The sequence below is a fragment of the Podarcis liolepis genome (genome assembly GCF_965112155.1).
Source record: "Podarcis liolepis genome assembly, chromosome: Z".
In the NCBI taxonomy this organism is placed as follows: Eukaryota; Metazoa; Chordata; class Lepidosauria; order Squamata; family Lacertidae; genus Podarcis; species Podarcis liolepis.
The window spans coordinates 21163189-21185673 of NC_139570.1; the positions used below are offsets into that span (position 1 = coordinate 21163189).

At 42.7% G+C, this 22485-nt stretch overlaps 1 protein-coding gene across 8 annotated transcripts in view; it reads right to left on the minus strand.

Moving 5' to 3' along the window:
- LOC310698004 (connector enhancer of kinase suppressor of ras 2-like) overlaps positions 1–22485 on the minus strand; it is a 314798-nt gene that overhangs the window by 118245 nt on the left and 174068 nt on the right. For all 8 annotated transcript variants that reach the window (XM_083484631.1, XM_083484632.1, XM_083484630.1 and 5 more), the window contains one exon: positions 17743–17811. In XM_083484631.1, coding sequence (XP_083340757.1) covers positions 17743–17811 — 69 coding nt within the window. The remainder of the gene's footprint in view (positions 1–17742; positions 17812–22485) is intronic.

Genomic DNA, 22485 nt, shown 5'->3' on the forward strand with positions numbered 1-22485 from the left:
GATTTCGCAAGCTCCTTCTCACAAAATAACGCTAAATAATTAATGTCCTGAAGATAAATTGCTCTAAGGAGAAACCTTAATGAGGGAACCATTAAAACACTAATAATATATGCAATTTAGGGCAGCCTGCCCTGAATGTCAGCAGGCTAAGATGGAAAGCTCTTAGGACGTTATCGATGGTATTGCTGAGATATTACATTTAGGCAAAAATAGTAAGATGACATCATGCCAGACTAGAATACTAGACAGAGAATTGAAATTGGGCTTAGCACCAACATTGAACTAATTTGTCTTTAAGAGCTGCTAGGCACACCAGAGAAGGTCATTGTTGGGACTTGCATCCTCCTTGTGTTAGACTCAGAGGAGAGCTCCACAGATGAGGATCCAGTCCCAGCATCAGGACTAGCATTCAGCACCCTGAGACCATAGCTCAGAATAATACCCCCACTCAAGGAACCAGCGGAATCAGGTGACTTAATGTGCCCTTAATGGAATAATCTATCTCTGGGACTCTTTGCAATCATCACTACTGAGTCCTCAGGAACAGCAATGGCAGGAAGCCTGAACTCAGGCTTGAACCTGAAAATGCTGTGCTTATTTGTCAACACAAAACATACAAGGTCAGTGGCCTTTTCAGAAAAAGGCAGCATGGTCAGGATCAGGGCCTTACAAAGACAATGATAGGGTAGGCAGCCTAAGTGCTTACACCAGGAATGGAGAACTTGTAGCCCTCCAGATCTAAATTCCATCATTCCTGACTTTGCTATTTGGAGCTGATGATACCTGGAGTCAAACAATATTTAAAGGAACACAGGTTCCCCTTCCTAATTTAAACCTTCAGCTGATGCTTGGAAGATGCAAATGCTATAGTTGCTATATATGTGATCCTAGTTCAATGATCTTCTGGACAGCTCCTCAGGTGATAAGTAGTAGACCCTCTTTCTGCTTATACTGCTGGATAGCTCCCCTGCTGGGTTTGGCAGACCAGAATGTCAGAGATATCATCTTGGAATCATTCTTGGCCAAAGAGAGAAGTATAATGCAGTAGTCTTCAAATTTTGGAATCCACCTTCAACAACTTGAAAAATGAGGTCAACTTTTTAAACAATCCACATATTTCTCCACTTATCTTTTCTTGCTTTCCCCTCATTCTCTTGATTTATTTCTCCTGTTCCATCCTCCTCTATTCCTTCTGCCTCTCTTTCCTAAAAATAGTTAGGTCAAAGTATGATTGATCATGTGTTCCAGTCCATCCATTGAAAACCAGTGAGGGGTGGGGAACTTGTGGCCCTCCTGAAGTTGTTGGATCTCAGTTCCCATCAGTCCAAACCATGCTTGAAGCCGGAGGATGATGGTGTTGGAGTCTATGAATACTCTCTCCCTCACTCAACAGCAAAAGGCTGGCAGAGTGGATCATTAAGTCCTTCCAGATCAGGCCGCCTTACGAACATGTAGACTCTGTTGCTATTATTCTCTGCGAAATAACATCTTCTTCTGCCTTCTCTATCTCCTCACTACTTCAGTTTGACTGAGTGGCAATTTAAGAACTGTGTGTCAAGATCGCATGAAATAAAGGCCTTCTGAGTTCTATTTAAGAAAGGTAGGGCACTCTCTACGCACAAGAACAAATGGAACCAAAATCCACCATATACATAATATCCTGCGTTTTGGGAGATCAAGCCAGTACATGCGGTTTCTGCTTTTTTACCCTCAAAACAACCCTGGGAAACAGGTTGGGTTGAGAGAGTGAGTGGCCCAAGGTCACTTGGTGAACTCTATGATTACGTGAGGATTTTAACTGGATGTCCCTGGTTCTAGTCAGACCCTCTAACTATAACTGTCATGCTGTAATGAACTACAAAGGCTCACAGTTTTCAAAATTCCCATTTTGCAGATTTCAAAGCTGGTTATATTCCTCTTACGATATTTATGCACCTACAGATCTCACAAATGGTTTAACCCACATCTGGTATTTGGATAAAGTTAGAATTTTGGCAAAGTCTGAAAATTCTTTGTTTGGGGCACTCTCTCCAAACTGAAACATGTCTGAAGCCATTTACGAAAGCTGCCACAAGGAAAGTTCAAAAAGTCATATTATATTTCAGGGATGGAGAATCTCTGACCCACACTTGGCTCCATAAAACATCAGATGTGGAGCAGAAAAATCTGCAGCTGCAAGGGAACAAACAGGAGCCTTAAAATGTGGACCTGATTGTTCCTCTGACAGCAGGGCTTGCATTCAGTTTCTTTTGAATCTGGTGCCAAAAGCAAGCTCTGCTGGGACTGATTTCTCTCAAGAGCTTCGAAATGGGAGCTGCTGAGTAGAGTTGTTCTCTGCTGAAACCACGGCTTCCAGCTCCACTGGAATTGGCTCTGCTCAGAGCTTCTGACTAGAGACAGCCCCTGCCAAAAGCAAAGCTTTAGATTCAGCATAGACTGTAAGCTCCAATTTCAGTGCAGATATTTGTAGCCACAACCTGAATCCAAGTCAGGGTTGCAAAGGGAAACCAAGACAGCACCTAAAGTGCATTCCTGATTCTTCCTTTGAAGTTAAGTCACCTGACATCATACAATGCCCCAGCAGCCAGACCCATTTTCGCACCCATATTGTGGTAGAAACAAATAGCTTGATTTCACCTTAAGCCAGCTAAGAAGAGGAATTCTTTTACCATTTTTCGGCAAACCATTTGTTTACCTGAACATTAAGGTCCAGTTTCAAGGCCCTACTCTGGGTGGCTCTGTTGAATGAAGTGAGGAGGTAACCACTGGGGAGAAGACATTTTGGTCATGGCACCTGTTAGGGAACAGCCTTCCCGGGGAGGCTCACCTGACACCATCTTTGCAGTCTTTTCAGTGCCAGGTAGAACTATTTGCTCAGCTTGGCCTTTATCATAATGTACTGTATACAGTTTGCATAACTTACAGAAGTTTTAAAATTCATGTTTCATCTTTGGAGACATGGGTGGGTTTTGTTTTTGCTGCATTTTAAGTAGCTTTTGATTTAATGCCTTATTTTGTGTGTGTGTGTGTGTGTGTGTGGAGAGAGAGAGAGAGAGAGAGAGAGAGAGAGAGAAAGAGAGCGCTGCCTAGGGAACTTTATGTTCTGGGGTCAAAATAAAATGCTTTACAGAGACAAATAAACAGACATAGTATTTCTTGGAGGTTAGGTACAGACAAAACTGTATCATCAAACATTATCTCATTTAAGAATCATATAATAATAAAATATTATTTAATTAAAGCACTAAGTGACACAATCAGTACTGAGAGATGGCAGGTATCCTGTGCAATCTTATACATTATCTACTCAAAAGTACATCGTATTGTTTTCAATGGGGTGTCCTCCCAGATATAGAGAATTGCAGCCAGAATTCTCTAGTTCTTACTAAGGTAGGTGGACCTGGTCTATAAGCTGACTACAAGGTAGAATGTGGGAGGGCTCGTATGACTGAACACTTCTCTGGTTTTTAAAGAACAGATGGCAGGGAGAAGCCATATGAAGCTGGGGGGGGGTTAACTTCACCCCTGAAGGCACACTTCATTGTCTCTTGAGAAAGATGGATGCCAACACAATCTCAATCATTTAATAATACGAGTTTCACTTGCAGCCCAGGCATAGGTTTATGAGAATGAGCTCCAAGAGACTGTGTGTTTGGAACTAATATCAGTTCATTATTCTGGCTCTCCATTACAAGGTTTGTTTGTTTGTTTGTTTGTTTGTTTGTTTGTTTCATAAAATTTATACATCACTTGATTGTGAAAACAAATAAACCTTCAAAGCAGTTTACTTACTTTCCTTCGCCAAACCTTGATTAGGCATTACAAATATGAGCCACCATAAAACATTCATATATAAAAATTTAAAATACAGTGGTACCTCGGGTTACATACGCTTCAGGTTACAGAGTCCGCTAACCCAGAAATAGTACCTCGGGTTAAGAACTTTGCTTCAGGATGAGAACAGAAATCGTGCTCCTGCGGCGCGGCAGCAGCAGGAGGCCCCATTAGCTAAAGTGGTGCTTCAGGTTAGGAACAGTTTCAGGTTAAGAACGGACCTCCAGAACAAATTAAGTACTTAACCCAAGGTACCACTGTTTTTACAAATTAACAGCCATGTAATAATGAGGATTTTCATTGGGAGTTTCTTCCTGCTAAATAATGCCATTCACCACTCAGAGAGATACTATTGATAAAAACTCAGCCACCCCTTGCAGTTACTTCCAGGTTAATGTCACACAGATAAAAATCTGATATTTTCATTGTGCTGTGATGTTAGACTACCCCAAAAAGAGGAAGGCACGTGTTTGCATAGCTGGTTGTACAATGGGCAGTAGAAAGGAATATGTTCTACTGTGTCTGGCACATTCAAAAAACATCTGCAATGTCTCTCGTTTCTAGGAATGTTAAAATATCTGCCCTTGACAAAAGCTGAGGGGAAAACATTTAGTTGGGCTAACATAAAGGTTGGACTGGAATTATTAAATTTGAAATATAAGTGACCCTGTTATCTGTTATATTTAAACCATAAAACTTGGGGGAGCAAATTTTATTTACAGTCCACTCAATGTTTTGTTTTTCAATGTCCCTTAATCTGATTTGAATATTACGATAAATATATTGCTCACTTGAAATATATAAGAGTTCAAAATCAATACCAATAGATCTGATTTTGCTATGTAAATGTTGGAACCCTCTGGATTTATAAGAGTCCTTAGGTCAGAAAGCAGATTTGAAGGTTGGCAACAGAAATGGCAACGCAACCAGTATTTTAAAGTGCTAACCCACACCCAGTGTATACACACCATCATGTGTACACCTAGTTCAGCACACATCCTCTTATACTTGATGAACTTGGGAGCCCCAGGATACGTCTCAAGAAACTTGAGTGTATCTTATCTAAATCACTATTATATGCCTGTATCCATACTGGGATCCCAGAAAGTTGCTGGGACAACACTTTGGCTTGAAAAAATTGAATAGCAGCTGGCATAAATTGGTTACCTTTCTGAAAATAAAAATGAGCTACTGCTGAGGAGGTAAACTTTGCCTGTTTTATAGCCCCTGTACAATGGTTTGACCAAAGCAATTTGCAATATCAAGAAAAACTCACAACCCTGATTTTAAACCTACAAAATTTAAAATACTAAGAGATTAAAACTACTGTACCTCAACTGTCTACGCATCTGGGTAGGCTTGTCTAAGCAGGAGAGTTTTTAGCAGGCACTGAAAAGAGTACAGTGAAGGCACCTGCTTGATATCAATAGGAAGGGAGTTCCAAAGTTCCACACTAAGCAATCAAGTTCATACAAATACAGAACGGGTATTACGTGGCACTTGCAGCAGTGCCTATTCCACCAATCAGAGTGGGCAAGTAGGCAAACTTGGAATAAGGTTAAGATTTTAAGACCAGTTAAGTCTGAAGGAGTGACTTCCCTAATGAGTGTAGACAGCTAACTCTCTGGTCCCTTACATCCTTACCTATTAGCTGTGTGCTGCTTATAGAAGGGATGTTGGACGGTGTTCTATGCACAAATGCATGCAGCCAAATTCAGGTGGAGCCATGTTGCAGTCAGCTAACTGGGCACTTGGGTCTTGAGAAAAGCACTCCAGCAGCACAATCCTAACGGTGCCCATTCAGAAGTCAGTCCCATTGAATCCAATGGGGATTACTCCCAGAGCAGTGGATTTAGGATTGCAGCCTAACTGAGGATTTGGCAAAGGGGCATGGAAATGCAGAGCAGAAATAGTGCTGTAGCCACAGCTGGAGATCTATGTGTTCTCAAGCTTCCCACATAATTGTGTGGATAGATTTGGTAACGGTTTAGTTATATACCTCTAATCGTGTAGTACAGTTTAGTTATATACCCCTTTTTTAAACCCCAAGCTCCCAATGCATAAATAACATAGATACATACGATGTGCATTTAGTTCATTGCTGGTTTTAATTTTTAGAACATTTTAATGGTTTGATTTAATTGGTTTTATTAATAATCCTATGTTTTTATTTGTCTTATTCTTTTTGTAATTGCTTTGGGTTTTTCTACAATCAAGCAGTATATAAATTTCATTAAATAAGTAAATAAATAACTTGGCCACAGATACAGATAATGTAATAGGAGCAGATTATCACCGGGTTTAGTGCTCTGGGGGAAGTAGAACTCTTTCATCTACTTCAGTTCTTCCTGGGAGTGATGAAGTAATCAGGACCAACTTGTGGGCATTTCTTTTTACACACCATGTTAGCCAACCCCCCTCAAGATACTGGCTCTATTTCTGAAACTTGTTCCACCTTCTGCCACCAAAAGCCATACATTTGGATGGAATGAAAGCTTGTGAAGCTGCAGAGGCAAAAAGCAGAAAAAGACTGGAAGGCATCACAGCAACAGGGATTCAGGATGGGCAGCTTGCCCAGATTAAGAACATAAGAATTTAAAGAGCAGCCTAGCTGGATCAGGCCAATGGCTCATCTAATCCAGCAGTGGGCAACCTGATGCCTATGTGAACCCACAAGAAGGACTTCAGTGCAACAGCACTCACCTCTCCTGCAGTTTCCAGCAACTGGTATTCAGAGGCATTGTCCCTCCGGCGGTGGAAGCAGGACATAGTAATCATGGACATTAGCCATTGATAGCCATAGATTGTTGAATCCTCTTAAAGTCATCAAAGTTTGTGGCTATCACTGCCTCTTGCAGAAGCAAATTCCATAGTTTAATGACATGCTGTGTCAAAAAGTCCTTCTGTTTGCCTGTCCCAAACAGGCAAACATAGCCAGTGTGGTGTAGTGGTTAAGAGTGGTAGTCTCGTAATCTGGGGAACTGGGTTCGCGTCTCCACTCCTCCACATGCAGCTGCTGGGTGACCTTGGGCCAGTCACACTTCTTTGAAGTCTCTCAGCCCCACTCACCCCACAGAGTGTTTGTTGTGGGGGAGGAAGGGAAAGGAGAATGTTAGCCGCTTTGAGACTCCTGAAGGGGAGTGAAAGGCGGGATATCAAATCCAACTCTTCTTCTTCTTCTTCTAATATTCATTGGGTGGCCCTAAGTTCTAGTGCTATGAGAGAGGGAGGAAAGCTCATCTCTTGCTCACTTTCTCAATACCATGCATCATTTTATACACCTCTGACATGTCCTCCCTTCCCCTTAGAGACTGTTTTGGAGTGAAGCTTTTTACAATGTTTCAAGCCCTGGCAACTCAAAGCACCCTTCCCACCACAACCCTTCCCTTCACAATTGGCTGTAGCACTCAAAAGTGGTTATATGTTCAGGGTGTGGGTCACATCAGTTATGGGGAAAATGTGCAGATTTAATGAAGAAGGATCACCCGAGAGGCAGAATCCAGTAGAGGAAGGCATCATGTTCACCTCTGAAGTTGGCTTCCTAACTACTGGAGTGATCCATGGTGTTGCTCATATTTTGTAAGCCAGGAGAGTTGGGAGCAATGGAAGAGTAAATTCCTATATCAGAGGAAGAGAATTTGAAGAAAAGCAGCAACAACATGGCAGGTCTGAAATCCAGGAAGCCTGCTCTGCAGTCAAGTGGGTGCTGCTAGGCCAAGGTATGGTCAATAGGTAGAAGAGCTAAAAACCAGAAAATGGGATGGGCAGAAAGCAAAGGAAGTGTCCAAAAACTCCTGAAAGTAAAGGAAGCAGTGCCTAGGCAAAGCTATTTAAAAAACAAAAACAAAGAGTAACCTGTTTTGACTAGACAAAAAGTAAGACTTGTTCAGGAAATATACAGAACAGACTTGGAATAATCAAGATTAGCACCTGGAACAGATAACCAAGGGTATCTGGGAAAATGTGTACTGCTTGCACAGCTAGAAGTAGATAAGAGTTTTATTTAAGAGAATTGCAAGTGTTTTGAGAATGGGTCCACTTCTCATGCAGCACACAGACATTTCTTTTGAAACCATTTTAAAATCTGCAAAACCTGTTTGCCAGAGGCAAAAGTGGAATGAGCAGCCATCCATCTTTCAAATGGCTTCCAGTGTGCTGGCATCCACCACCATCACCTATTGTCTGTCCTCTGCCTATGAAGATTGATGGGCAGCTACATTAGGAAAGCTGCCCACCACAGAACATTTCTATATCTACAAGTACCTGCTGAAAATAGAACTATTAATACTTTAATACATTCCCTACTAGAGCAAATAGCAGCTGGAGGGGGGTGGGGAGAGGGAATTTCCAACTACTGGAGTGGGGGAAGTATTAACCAGGAATGGGGAACCTGTGTCTTTCCAAATGTTCTTGGCAACTCCCATTATCCCTGACCATTGACCATGTTGGTTGAAGCTGATGGGAGGTATAGTCCAATAACATCCGAAGAGCCACAAGTTCCACACCTCCTACACTAACAACTCTCCCCCCACAGAACTCTAGCCCCAGTCTGAATTGGGGCTTCTAACTGTTGCTTTTTTATATATATAAAAAAGTAAAGCGATGGGAGATCTAAAGACAGATGTCAATTGTCTTGATTTGTGTGTCATGATTTACCTCGATTTAAATCGATTTAAAACTTGCTCCCTCTGGCTGCAGCCTTGGCAGCAAGGAAGGTAGCCCAGTTGTGGAGCACTGGAGCTTGGACAGGATGAGGTCAAGGTGCAAGAATGAATAAATACAGTAAGTCAGTATTTATGATAAAATCGGATCCTGCTGCAATAAAGAGAGCACTTGTGGTTAGCCAATTCAAATAGGATGAAAACGGTCTGACTGAACAACAAATTTCAATGTCAAACATGGTGAAAGTGATCTGTTAACATCAAAATAGCCAGTTATGAATAGGGATGCCAAGCCTTATGGGTAACAGTTGAGGGAGCTGGGCATAGTTGAAGGAGCCAGGAAAGGAGGAGACTAAGAGGAGATATGATTGTTGTTGTTGTTCAGTCATTTAGTCGTGTCCGACTCTTCGTGACCCCATGGACCAGAGCACACCAGGCACTCCTGTCTTCCACTGCCTCCCGCAGTTTGGTCAAACTCATGCTGGTAGCTTCGAGAACACTGTCCAACCATCTTGTCCTCTGTCGTCCCCTTCTCCTTGTGCCCTCCATCTTTCCCAACATCAGGGTCTTTTCCAGGGAGTCTTCTCTTCTCATGAGGTGCCCGAAGTATTGGAGCCTCAGCTTCACGATCTGTCCTTACAGTGAGCACTCAGGGCTGATTTCCTTAAGAATGGATAAGTTTGATCTTCTTGCAGTCCATGGGACTCTCAAGAGTCTCCTCCAGCACCATAATTCAAAAGCATCAATTCTTTGGCGATCAGCCTTCTTTATGGTCCAGCTCTCACTTCCATACATCACTACTGGGAAAACCATAGCTTTTACTATACGGACCTTTGTTGGCAAGGTGATGTCTCTACTTTTTAAGATGCTGTCTAGGTTTGTCATTGCTTTTCTCCCAAGAAGCAGGCGTCTTTTAATTTCGTGGCTGCTGTCACCATCTGCAGTGATCATGGAGCCCAAGAAAGTAAAATCTCTCACTGCCTCCATTTCTTCCCCTTCTATTTGCCAGGAGGTGAGGGGCCCAGTGGCCATGATCTTCGTTTTTTTGATGTTGAGCTTCAGACCATATTTTGCACTCTTTCACCCTCATTAAAAGGTTATTTAATTCCAGCCTCCATCAAGATTGTGTCATCTGCAAATCTGAGGTTGTTGATATTTCTTCTGGCAATCTTAATTCCGGCTTGGGATTCATCCAGCCCAGCCTTTCGCATGATGAATTCTGCATGTAAGTTAAATAAGCAGGGAGACAATATACAGCCTTGTCGTACTCCTTTCCCAATTTTGAACCAATCAGTTGTTCCATATCCAGTTCTAACTGTAACTTCTTGTCCCACATAGAGATTTCTCAGGAGACAGATGAGGTGATCAGGCACTCCCATTTCATCTTCAAATATCTAACAGGCTGGTGCATGGAGGATGGAGCAAGTTTGTTTTCTCCTGCTCAAGTTAGAATAAATAATAATAATAATAATAATAATAATAATAATAATAATAATAGAGATTCCAACTAAACATCAGGAAGAACTTTGGCAGTGGAATGGACTCCCTCAGAAGGTGGTGGTCTCTCCTTCATTGGAGGTTTATAAGCAGAGGTTGGATGGCTATAGGTGCTTTAGTTGAGATTCCTGCATTGCATGAGGTTGGACTTAAATCAGTTTCTCTGATAAACTGATTTAAGTATTCCAATTTATGATCAGTGCACCCCTCCCCACACAGTTGATTTAATTAGCAAATCTACTTTTGGACTCTTGAAGTTGAAGCTGAACATAAGGCTCTGATATTTCTACAGACAGTTCTTACCTTACTAAAAGTAGCATTTGTGCAACTAATTAGAAATAAGTGTGTTGAGTGGCTCCTTAATTTAAAGGGCAGAACAGTTTGGAGGCTAAATTAAGTCTGCTGGGTCACAACAGAAAAGATAAGGTAAGAAACCCCAAACTGGAAGTTTCAGGTGCAAAGTAACTTGTATCCCAGCACACATATGGCTGTGGTGTGATTCAAGACTTAAAAAACAAAACAAAACACTTTAAGTATGTAAGAAAATCCCAGCAGTATCGGGAGAAAGGCCTTAGCCCAGTACTCTGTTCTCATTGGCCAACCAGATGCCCTTAGTGAGCCCATAAGCAGGACCTGCATGCAATAGCACTCTTTTCACCTGCAATTCCCAACAACCTGTATTCAGAGGACATAGCCGTTGTGTTTACTAGGCTTTACCTCCATGAATCTAATATTTCAAAGCCATCCAAGTGGGTGGCCATCACTGCCTCCTGTGGGAGCTAATTTCACAGTTTAACTATATGCCATGTAAAATGCACTTTCTTTTATCTGTCCCGGATCTTCCAGCATTCTGCTTGCATGTCCCCAAGCTCTACTGTTATGAGATAGGAAGAAAAGCCTTTTTCCCTTCCACTTTCTTCACACAATGTACACTTTTATCTCTTTCATGCCCCCACATTTTTCTAAATGAAGAAGCCCCTAAACGTTGCCACTTTTCTCGGAAGAGAGTTGCTTCAACCCCTCAATCATTTAACATGTCCTTTTCTGAACCTTTCCAGCTCTGCAGTATCCCTTTTGCCTTAGTTATTTTGTTTTTTTCTTTCTGGGAATGTTGTATTTCTGTTCTTCCACATTCCTTCTAGCATTGCTTGTATATAGTCTATAGAATATACACAGGTATATTCTATATAGTCTATGGAATATGACATAGTCCTTACACCAGTCTATTGTCCCACCCTGCCTGAAGTCGTCAACTATTGTCCCTCTGCCTAAAAAATCCACAATCAGTAGTTTGAATGACTATAGACCAGTTGCACTGACTCCAATCATCATGAAGTGTTTTGAGAAACTGGTGCGCCGTCACATTATTTCCTGTCTTCCATCAACTTTTGACAACTACCAGTTTGCATACAGAGCAAATAGATCCACAGAAGACGCCATCAATACCACTCTCCATGCTGCTCTGTCCCATCTGGAGCAGCCGGGGAGTTATGTGAGGCTGCTGTTTGTGGATTTTAGCTCTGCTTTTAACACTATCCTCCCCCATAGACTGGTGTCCAAGCTAGAGGCGATTGGACTCTCCAACTCCACCTGTCTCTGGGTTTTGGATTTTTTGTCAGAACGTTCTCAGAGGGTTAGAGTAGGGTCACACATGTCCACAGCCCTTAGCCTTAACACCGGCTCACCACAGGGTTGTGTGTTGAGTCCCCTGCTCTACACTCTCTATACGTATGACTGTACAGCCATCTATTCCAGCAACAAAATCATCAAGTTTGCTGATGACACTACGGTGGTAGGGCTCATTTCAGGAGGGGATGAGTCCGCCTATCGGGACGAGGTGGAGCGGCTCTGTGTTTGGTGTGGAGAGAACAATCTGGCTCTTAATACGGCTAAGACCAAGGAATTGGTGGTGGATTACAGAAAAAAAAAGGCGGACATTCAGCCCTTGTATATCAACGGGGAATGGGTGGAGAGGGTGGCGGAATTCAGGTTTTTGGGAGTAGCTATCGATCAGGGCATGACTTGGAGCGCACATACCACTGCTCTGGTGAAGAAGGCCCAGCAGAGAATTTATTTCCTCAGACTTTTAAAGAAGAACAATCTGAGTGAGAGACTGCTGGTGTCCTTCTACCGAGGCTCCATAGAGAGCATTCTTACATACTGTATTTGTGCTTGGTTCTCCAGTTGTACAGCTAGGGAGAGGAAGGTGCTCCAGAAGGTCATAACCACAGCCCAAAGGATTATTGGTCATCCTCTCCCATCTTTGGAAGAACTGTACGGTTCCCGTTGTCTTAGGAAAGCAAATAACATCCTGCAGGATTCATCTCACCCGGGACACGGTCTGTTTGCACTACTGCCTTCTGGCAGGAGATATAGAAACATCAAGTCAAAGACAAATAGACTGAAAAACAGTTTCTATCCAAGAGCTGTGGCCTTTTTGAATGCTGTAACTCGATAGTGTGACCTGGGAGTTTGATGGGTGTGGTGTGGGTGTGGCTGGAATGTGGTTTGTTTGGTTGTTGTTGTTGTTTTGCTTTTGTTGTTTTAAGGGATGGCATCCAATTTCGTTGCACTTTGTGCAATGTTGCACTTGTGTAATGACAATAAAGAATCTATTCTATTCTATTCTATTCTATATGCGTATTCCACACATTACATACAAGCAATGTTAGAAATGTATAGTCGGATTAGAAAACTAAATGTGGCTTCCAAAAAGTCTGCATGGATTATCTGTATTGCAATGCTTCCAAAAGAGGATTAACTCCCTTTTCATGCAGACATTTTTGCATAGTGGCTGGTCCCTATCTCACTTGTTAGCCCCTGGAGAGAATATGGCCATTAGGTTGGGAAGATCTTCTCAGCTGGATTCCCCAACATGATGACACCAAAACATGTCCTACAGCCATGTTGTGAGACAACATTATGAGATAGTGGGTTTGTTTTTCAGTGCCCACCCCTAACAACTCATGTGGGGTAGATCAATCAAATAGCTATTAGCCGTTATAACCAAATGTGTGCATTTGAACTATTTGATGGGTTGATGGAATTTGTCTGACTGCATCTCCCTGTACAGGATTTTCATGCTGTGTTGGTTTTGCTGCTTCAATCCCATAAATCCGGGGGGAGCACAAGGATCATAGGAGAGACCACAGGCAGGTGGGGTATGTGGCAGCTGTGGGCACAGCAGGACATCCATTCACAGTGGCCTCCTCCTTGCAGTCAGGGAAACCCCTGCAGTTGCCCCTCCACCTCCAGGTACCCCACCTTTCCTCCAAGGAGATCCAGGTACTATGTATGGTTCCCCTGCACCACAGCTTACATGTTTTACCCTCTCAGCCACCCTTTGAGGTAGGATAGGCTGAGAGGCAGTGAAGGGCTGAAGTCGCTAAGTGAGTTTTGTGGCTGAGTGAGGATGTGAAATGGCTCTCCCAAGTCTTAGTCACTTTACAGGGAACCAGGCAGAAGGCCTTCTCAGTAGTTGCGCCCGCCCTGAGGAACACCCTCCCATCAGATGCCAAACAGATAAACAACTATATGACTTTTGGAAGACATTTGAAGGCAGCCCTGTTCAGAAAAGTCTTTTTAAATGTTTGAGCTCTTATTGTGTTTTTGATATTTTGTCGGAACTGTACAAAGTGGCTGGGGCAACCCAGTCAGATGGGCGGCATATAAATAATAACCCAGCACTGTAACAATTATACCACAGTGGCTCTCACTAGCAATCTGGGTGTGGATCTTCCTCTTCCCCTAATATGCTCCCAGAATGAGAAGGGGTTGGTATGCCCCTCTTGGAGCTTAAGTACTTATTTCCCTTCCCACTTGGATAAAATGGGGAGGGGGGTATTTTAAAACATGGGCAAATCTGTTTTGACTTTTGAAAAAGGCAGGGGAATTCCTTCAATACCCCTCTTTTTATTATTTCCCCGTTACTGATTTATGGTTTTACTGAAATGCTGTATATTATGATTTTGTCTTTCTTATTGGTTTGTAGCCTAGAGAAGGGCTTCCCAAACTCCGGTCTCCAGCTGTGTTTTTGTTTTTAAAAACAACCTACAGTTCCCATCATCCCTGACCACTGGCCCTGCTAACTAAGGATGATGGAAGTTGTAGACAAAAAACAGCTGGAGACCCAAGTTTGGGAACCCCTGGCTTAGAGCATTAGTCCTCAATTGGTAGTTTGGGATCTAGCACTGGATCACAGCCTGATCTAAGCAGCACTACCACAAATATATTGATTTTGGTTGATATATGTAAACCACATATGCATTTACTGAAATATAAAGCAGTGTACAAGTATTATTAATAACAGTATGCAAGTATTATTATTAATAACAGTAACAAGAAATTGGTTCCCAAACGTATGTTTTGGTTAAAGATGTGTTGAGGACTACTAGCCTAGAGAATATTTGTATTAGGTGAGACACAAACTGAAGCAAGCAAGCAAACATTTAAGATCCACCTTTCGCCATAGTTCAAGGAATCTTACAAACAAACTTTGCAACATACAACACAATACAATCAGCCCTGTACAGACATGAAAGAACAGCAATGAAATCCAGCAGTCAAAAGCGTCATAAAACATTAAGAGAAGTCAGGGTAAAAAAAGAGGGATTGTGCATAATTATGATGGTAGGCAAGCAATTGAAAAGAGAAAATACAGTGGTACCTCGCAAGACGAATGCCTCGCAAGGCGAAAAACGCGCAAGACGAAAGAGTTTTCCGTTTTTTGAGTCGTTCCGCAAGACGAATTTCCCTCTGGGCTTGCTTCGCAAGACGAAACGTCTTGCGAGTTCTTGCGAGTTTGTTTCCTTTTTCTTAAAGCCGCTAAGCCGTTAATAGCCGCTAATCGCCGTGCTTCGCAAGACGAAAAAACCGCAAGACGAAGAGACTCGCGGAACGGATTAATTTCGTCTTGCGAGGCACCACTGTAAAGAAGCAGCCCCTAAAAGCCAAAGAAGGTTGCATTGTGGTGGAAAGCAAATACAGAAGGGCCCAGGCAAACCGCTCTAAGGAAGAGTATCAAATACTGGGTGAGGCCAAAGAAAATTCCCTTCCTCTTTGTCCCAGACAAATATGGATTCGGAACTAACAAGAAGGTTTCTGTGGATGATCTTAACAATGCTCACATATGGGGGCAGCACACCTCTTTGTAGTAGATGTCATTAAATAACAGAGGTAGCCTTTATGACTTGCTCATGAGCTTCCAGAAGCAAATGGCTGCTCCTTGTTGGCCACAGTTTGCTGGACAGCATGAAACCCTAATGTAATACAACAGAGCCACTCTCAGATTTTTAGAAAATTGAGCTAGGCTTCCAAACAGCCTGCATGGGTATCTGTCTTGCAATGCTTCCTAAAGAGGACTGAGTCCCTTTTCATGCATGTTGACAGCACTACGGGTGGAGGAGAAAATTGTTTTAAAGTGGCCTATACATATAATATGGCAGTTCTAACCTGGCTGAGCCTAGCCCACCCTAGACTGCCTCTTATGCAGAGAGCACACTTTACACCCAAGCCACACTTGCCTGATTCTATGTGAGCAATGCAAAATTACACACAGAAAAATATATATCATGTGCATTCTGCATATAAAATACATTAGCATATACATTAATATGTATGGAAGAGTCAAGCTCTACGTTGTATTATATTTCTGCAAAGTATTAATACATCGTATTAATGGGTAATTTCATATAGTTATATATGTTGCTGTATTTATTTGTTTATGTGCTGGTTAATTAAGGAAACCTGGAGAGTATGTGCGCATAATACCACACTTTTTACAGTATATAATGCTGTACATATTATGTGAGAATTGCTTACATTTTTAGTGAAACTGGTAAAAAATAATAATACCTCACTTCTCATTGAGATCAAGGAACAAGATGAAAATTAGAAAAAATCCCTGCAGATAACAGCAGCACGGAGCTTTTCAGAAAATACCACACCTCTAGTTGGCACTTCTTGTAACATTCATGGCCAAGTTGAGATCCCATAAGCAGAGGTTATTCAAAACCAAATCTGCCCTGACAAATTCAACTTCAGTTTAGTTTTAATATGTGCTTATTGTTTGTATTTCTTCAAACGTTATTGCTCAACACAGGTGGCTTGTAAAACAAAGATTTTTTAAAAAAATCATAGAGCCAATAATCCAAATCACCAAAATAGAAAAATATATCTCAGAGTATAAAATAAGTAATAACCAGATTTAAATATACAATAGCACCAAAGACAACAGCGTGGGCAAACATGAAAATCCACCAAAATTTACCAAGAGGTGAACCAGGAAAATATTGTTGTTTGGGGAGTTCTAGAAGCAGGGCACCACCACATAAAAGGCCCTGTTCCAGTCACTTCTACAAGTCTTATCTGAAGACAGGGGAATGCAGAGAAGAGACTCCAAGGAAGATCTTAATTATCAGGCAGGTTTATATGGCAGTAAACAGTGCAATCGCAACAATACTATTATTAAACACCTCTAAACTGCTCACCATTTTGTTAGCATGGTACAAAAGGGAAGACAGTCTCTGCCTGCAGGCTCACAATCTTATGGACGTGATGTAAAAGGGAAAAGAGTAGAGGAGAAAGGAATGCAAGCACTGGAGCAGCTGGTCCTTTGTTATGCAATGGATGTGGCTTTTTCAATGATGCACTTCTTGGGAGGCAGGGGGTCAGCCTATTTGTGGCCAAGAGTCACATGGCTGGTGGCACAGGCCAGAACATGCCTCCCTTCCAGTAACAGGTGGTTAGAGTAGAGTGTTCCTTCATGAAGGGAGATGGGTAGGGGGAAGCAAGCTCCCTACAGCTGCTCATTCTTGGGACGACAGATTGGGACAGGTTAGTCTCCCCCTTGCCATAGGTTGGGGTGTAGCCTCTCACTGGCCCTTGGCCGCTTGACACACTCCGGGATGCGCCTCCCTTTGATTCTGTAACCCTAGAGCAACATACCTTGCTCCATAGATATCAGGAAAGCAGAGAGCTGCCTTACACCAGGTGAGACCATTTGCAATATAGGTATATAGGTATATAGAAAGCTGCCTTCCACTGAGCCAGACCTCTGGTCCATCTAGCTCAGGACTGCCTACACAGACTGGCAGCAGCTCCACCATGTTTCAGACAGAGAGTCTTCCCCAGTCCAACCAGTAATTGCCGTACCAATGAGCTATGGCCCCCTTCCCCAATTGGAAAAGACCTTTCACATTGCCTGCTTCCTTGTCACTTTAAATGGAAATGCTGGGAACTTCTGCCTGCAAAGCGCTGAGCTATGGTCCCAAACCCAGAAGGGGTTGCCATTAGTTGGTAATGGCTCACAGGGAAAGATACTCTTACCTGGCTCTTCCTGCTTACATTAAAACATTAAAGGCTTTATCCCCTCCCTCTGCCAAGAGCCTTTGTTCCGAATCAAGCCTGAGTATGCATTCCTTTTGGCAAAAAAGACAAATCAATATATTTCAAACTTTCCCCCAGCAACGTCAGGACAAATTCGCAGCAGAAATTGTGCCTAAGGATAGCAACTCTAAATAAGCATTTGCAATAAGCTGGTGTTGCTAACAAGGGGGGATCTTTATACCAGCCTTCACCAACCTAGTGCCCTCCAGGTGTTTTGGAGTACAATGCCCACCAGTCCCAGACGGTGCAGTTGGCTGTGATGGTTGGGACTGATGGGAGCTGTCAGAAATATCTGAAAGGTGGTGAACAATGCAGCCAGGTGGAGATGAATAGAGACACTCGGATTAATTGGAAAAGTACTCACCACAGTTTGATGGTTGACCTGGATCACTTCATCCCCTGCATGGATTTTCTTGCACTGGTCTGCTGGAGACTAAAGGCAAGAGAATGGTGGGGGAAAGAGAGAGAAGCTTGACAATGGGAAAACCCAGTGGTGGAATTCTTCACACTTTGCAACTGTACTATTACAATTCTAGTCCATGGCATAATTCTGTCTGGCACCAAGATAATATTGATTCATTCTTTACAAAGTGACACTCTTAAGCCCTCTTCAGGCTTTCAAAAGGAATGTGTGAGGACTGGGGAGGGAAGAGTCTATCAGTTTTGGTTCTCTCTGTTTCTCATTTCCCCCAATCTTAAACTCAGTTCTCCATGTTTTGCAAAGATTTACAGGTTTTGTTTCATTTTTAAACCCTCATGAAAATTCATCAGCACTTTAATGCACATTTCTCCCAACGAAGGCATTTTTATATGCAGTTTTGACTAATGTACACATTTTGGCAAGCAACTTCCCCTAATATAATGCATTTTCGTATGTTATTTTCAATGTTCTATATGGTTTTATGCAGTTTCCTCATAAATGTGCATTCTTGTAAACATGGTTGGAGAACTGTATCATAAAATTTAGATATAACTGATGATTTCCTCCCTCTGCTACATTTGCATCGCATTTCCTTTGCATTGAAACAAATGGGAGTGGAATAATGTAGTGGCAACATAATTTATATGACCTAATTACATAAGTTACATAATTTTGCCACAATGGACAGTGGGACAAATAAAGCCACTTTTAGCAAAGATGATATGCAGTGGAACAGAAACAGTGGCTGGGGGACACTGTCATAGGATGGAGGCCCTAACGGAGACTTTGTAGGAACACTGAAACATATGAAGCTACTTTCTGCTGAGTCAGGCCGCTGGTAAATCTAGCTCTGTATTGTCTATACTGATTAACAACAGCTGTCAAAGACTGCAGACAGGGTTCTCTCCTCACCCTATCTGCAAATGCCAGGTATTCAACCTAGAATTTTCTACATGCAAGGTAAAAGGTAAAGGTAAAGGACCTCTGGACAGTTAAGTCCAGTCGCGAACGACTCTGGGGTTGTGGCGCTCATCTCGCTTTACTGGCCAAGGGAGCCGGCGTTTGTCGTCTGACAGGTTTTCCAGGTCATGTGGCCAGCATGACTAAGCCGCTTCTGGCGAACCAGAGAGCACACGGAAACGCCGTTTACCTTCCCGCCGGAGCAGTATCTATTTATCTACTTGCACTTGGACGTGCTTTCGAACTGCTAGGTGGGCAAGAGCAGGGACCGAGCAACGAGAGCTTACCCCGTCATGGGGATTCGAACTGCCAACCTTCTGATCAGCAAGCCCAAGAAGTCTGATGGTTTAGACCACAGCGCAAGGTAGATACTTATTATGAGCTGCAGCTCTTACCCTTCCTGGAGATTATGGGGACTGAACCTGGGAACTACTGCATGCAAGTAAGATGCTCTACCACTGAACTGTGGCCCCTTCCCCCTCCTGCGTGGATCGAGCCCTGCACCAGAGATGGAATTTTCTAATTAGCCCAAACACATGATATTACAACAGTTCCCACATTCAACTGGCACTTATTAAGCATAGAGAAATCAAGCAAGATAGATGCATGTGTGAAGCAGCTGTCTGCTGTGATGATGCTTGATCCATTATGTCTCATTCCCCATGAATATGTATGAACTCTCCCTTAGATCTCTTCCAACATAAGCTGCAAAGGTTCAGGCTAGGCTTGTTTTTCAAGTTGCCTCTCTCTTCCCTGCCCTCCCCATCTCTTGACTCTGACCCAGCTTTTCCTGGTATCTTTTTCAATTACATCTTGGCTGGGGTCAATTATTCCTTCAAAAGAGAAGCCAAATCAATTGGTTGAAGTACTAGGAATGAAACATCTTTGATGTTGCTTTTATTTCACTGAGCATTTCAAGCAGAAACGAAGTGGCAAGCTGTGGGTGTGTCCCACTTCCTTATGTTTGCTGAACAGCAGCCCCAAAGATGAGGGACATTCACCACTAAAAGATTTATGGCTTTCATTTGGTCGTCGACTGACAAATTTCTCCTATTAAAACATTTATAAGCTCTTTAACAAAAGATGCTTCTTCTTCTTCTTCTTCTCTCCCACCTTCCCTATTCCTCCTCCTATTTTTCTTTTAATAAAGTATGTTGCTTTCGGTAGCAAAAAACGGCAGTGGAGGTGGGGATTCTGTAAAAAGATAGTGTACAATTGATTTTGGCTGGAGTTCATGGCAGATTCCTGGATCTGGAAAATACTGTAAAGTATATCCAAACACCAGAAGGGTATAACTAAAGAAGACACTTAAGGAAAGTGGCAGGATTTTATTGCACTTGTCAGAAACCAGATGCTTGAGCAAGCCAGGGCACAGCTAGCTGTGAACAAAAAAGTAAAAATCTGTATTAACCTAAGAACAGCCCTGTTGGATGAGGTCAAAGGCTCATCTTGCTCCACATCCTGTTCTCACAGTAGCCCAACCACATGTCTATGGGAAGCCCACAAGCAGGACATGAGTGCAACACTAACCACTAACTACCTGTAAGGTAAAGGTAAAGGGACCCCTGACCATTAGGTCCAGTTGTAGCTGACTCTGGGGTTGCGGCGCTCATCTCACTTTATTGGCCGAGGGAGCTGGCTTACAGCTTCCAGGTGATGTGGCCAGCATGACTAAGCTGCTTCTGGCGAACCAGAGCAGCGCATGGAAATGCCGTTTACCTACTTGCACTAAGACGTGCTTTTGAACCGCTAGGTGGGCAGGAGCAGGGACCGGGCAACGGGAGCTCACCCCCTCATGGGGATTCGAACCACCAACCTTCTGATCAGCAAGTCCTAGGCTCTGTGGTTTAACCCACAGTACCACCCGCGTCCCGGAACTACTTGTAGTTCCCAGCAATTGGCATTCAGAGGCATACTGCCTCTGCTGGTGAAGCTAGAATAAAGCCATAGTGGGCAGCAGTCATTGACAGCCTTATACTCAATGAGTTCGCCTAACCCACTTTAAAGACATCCAAGTTTGTGGCCACCACCACCTCTTGTTGTGGAGAATATCATAGTTGGAACTATGCGAAGAAGTACTTCTTTTTGTCTGCCTAGGTAAGGCAAGGTTCAAAAACCCAACCTACCAAAGTAACTGGCCTGCTCAGAAGGCAACAGGGCACATGGGAACATAGGAAGTTGCCTGAGGCAGACCTTTTGGTTTATCTAGCTCTGTATTGTCAACAGCGAGTGGCAGTATCCCTCCAGGGTTTCAGGCAGGGTTCTCTCCCAGATCTACCTGGAAGTGTCAGCGATTGAACTGGTGGTCTTCTGCACGCAAAGTGGATGTTCTGCCACTGAGCTATGATAACCCTTCCATATATAATTAGTGGCAGAGGAATGGGGGTAGGTGGGGGAAGATTGCAAAGGAAATTGCATTTCTTCACTGGAAGGAAGGTGTGACAAAGCGTTTCTTGGTGGCTGCAAAAGGAGGACAAAACTCAAAAATCGGGCAATAATAGGATGGTTTAGAAATAACTTCATCTAGCATCTGGCATGGACCCTTTCCCAAAAATACTGAGAAAGTATGGAGAAAGTTATTTTGGGACAGTTAAGAAGACATGCTTGTCTTTCTTTACTCTGGCTGATAAACATGCATCAGGTTTTAGGTTTACATGTTTTAAATCTTCTGTACCCCTGTGTTTGTTTACCCTTTCTGAGAACCAGAAGCTAGGATTGTGGGCTTTTGCCTGCATAAGGATTAAAACCTCAGGCTGAGAAGCCACAATCAAAATGGGTCAGGAACTTAGGAAGCTGCATTATAATGGGTCAGACCCATTATAATTCTACCAGGGACCCTCCAGAATTCCAGGCAAGGGACATTCCTAGAGAGGCCGGGGACTGGAACTGGGACCTGTTAGGCTATGGCCCTCCCAAACCACATTGCCTATTTCTTTCCATTTCCTTTCTTTTTCTCTCATGTAGACTTTGACCCACCCACTCCCTCCCCCGCAAAAAACAGCCGACATCCTTGGCATTGTGGTGCTTCTTTCCAGCCTGTCTCCCCCTTACTAATCATGGATTTATAATACTGGAATAGATTAAAATATAATGAAGAAAGTGAAAGCCTGCTGCTGGCATCTTTCTTTTCTTTTTCTTTAACATATAAAGCTTTTGACGCTATAAAGAAAATTATTATCTTGACACAAGGGCTATTTCTTTGCTTCAAAATGTAGATGTGTGCTGATTCGAGGCTTCCACCATCATTTTTTTTCTGCCATCATTAAAATAGCACTTTATTCAAAAGCTCTTTATTACTTGGTTATTGCTGAAATGATCTTTACCACTGCCCGTGTGTTTATTTATCACATTTGCACCCCTCCTTCCCTCCAGGATATATTATTTTATTTATTAAATTTACATACTGTCCTTCTTCCGAAGATCTCGGGGCAGTTTACAGCATAAAAATGCATTTTATGATTTTGTAATTTTATGGTGTATAATTGATATTGTTATACACTAACATAGTATTTTGCTTTGAGAGTTAGTAGTTTATAAGATGTTCTTATAAAAGCAAACAAATAAATGCTTTAAATAAAGAAATGCACTGATCTTAGGAAACTTGGAAGCTGCCTTATACCAGATCAGACCAATTGGTCCATCTAGTTCAGCACTGTCATGGACTAATTAGACACAGAGGAATGGTGGGAGGAAGCAACTGGTGAACCACCTAGGGGAGAAGGCTGA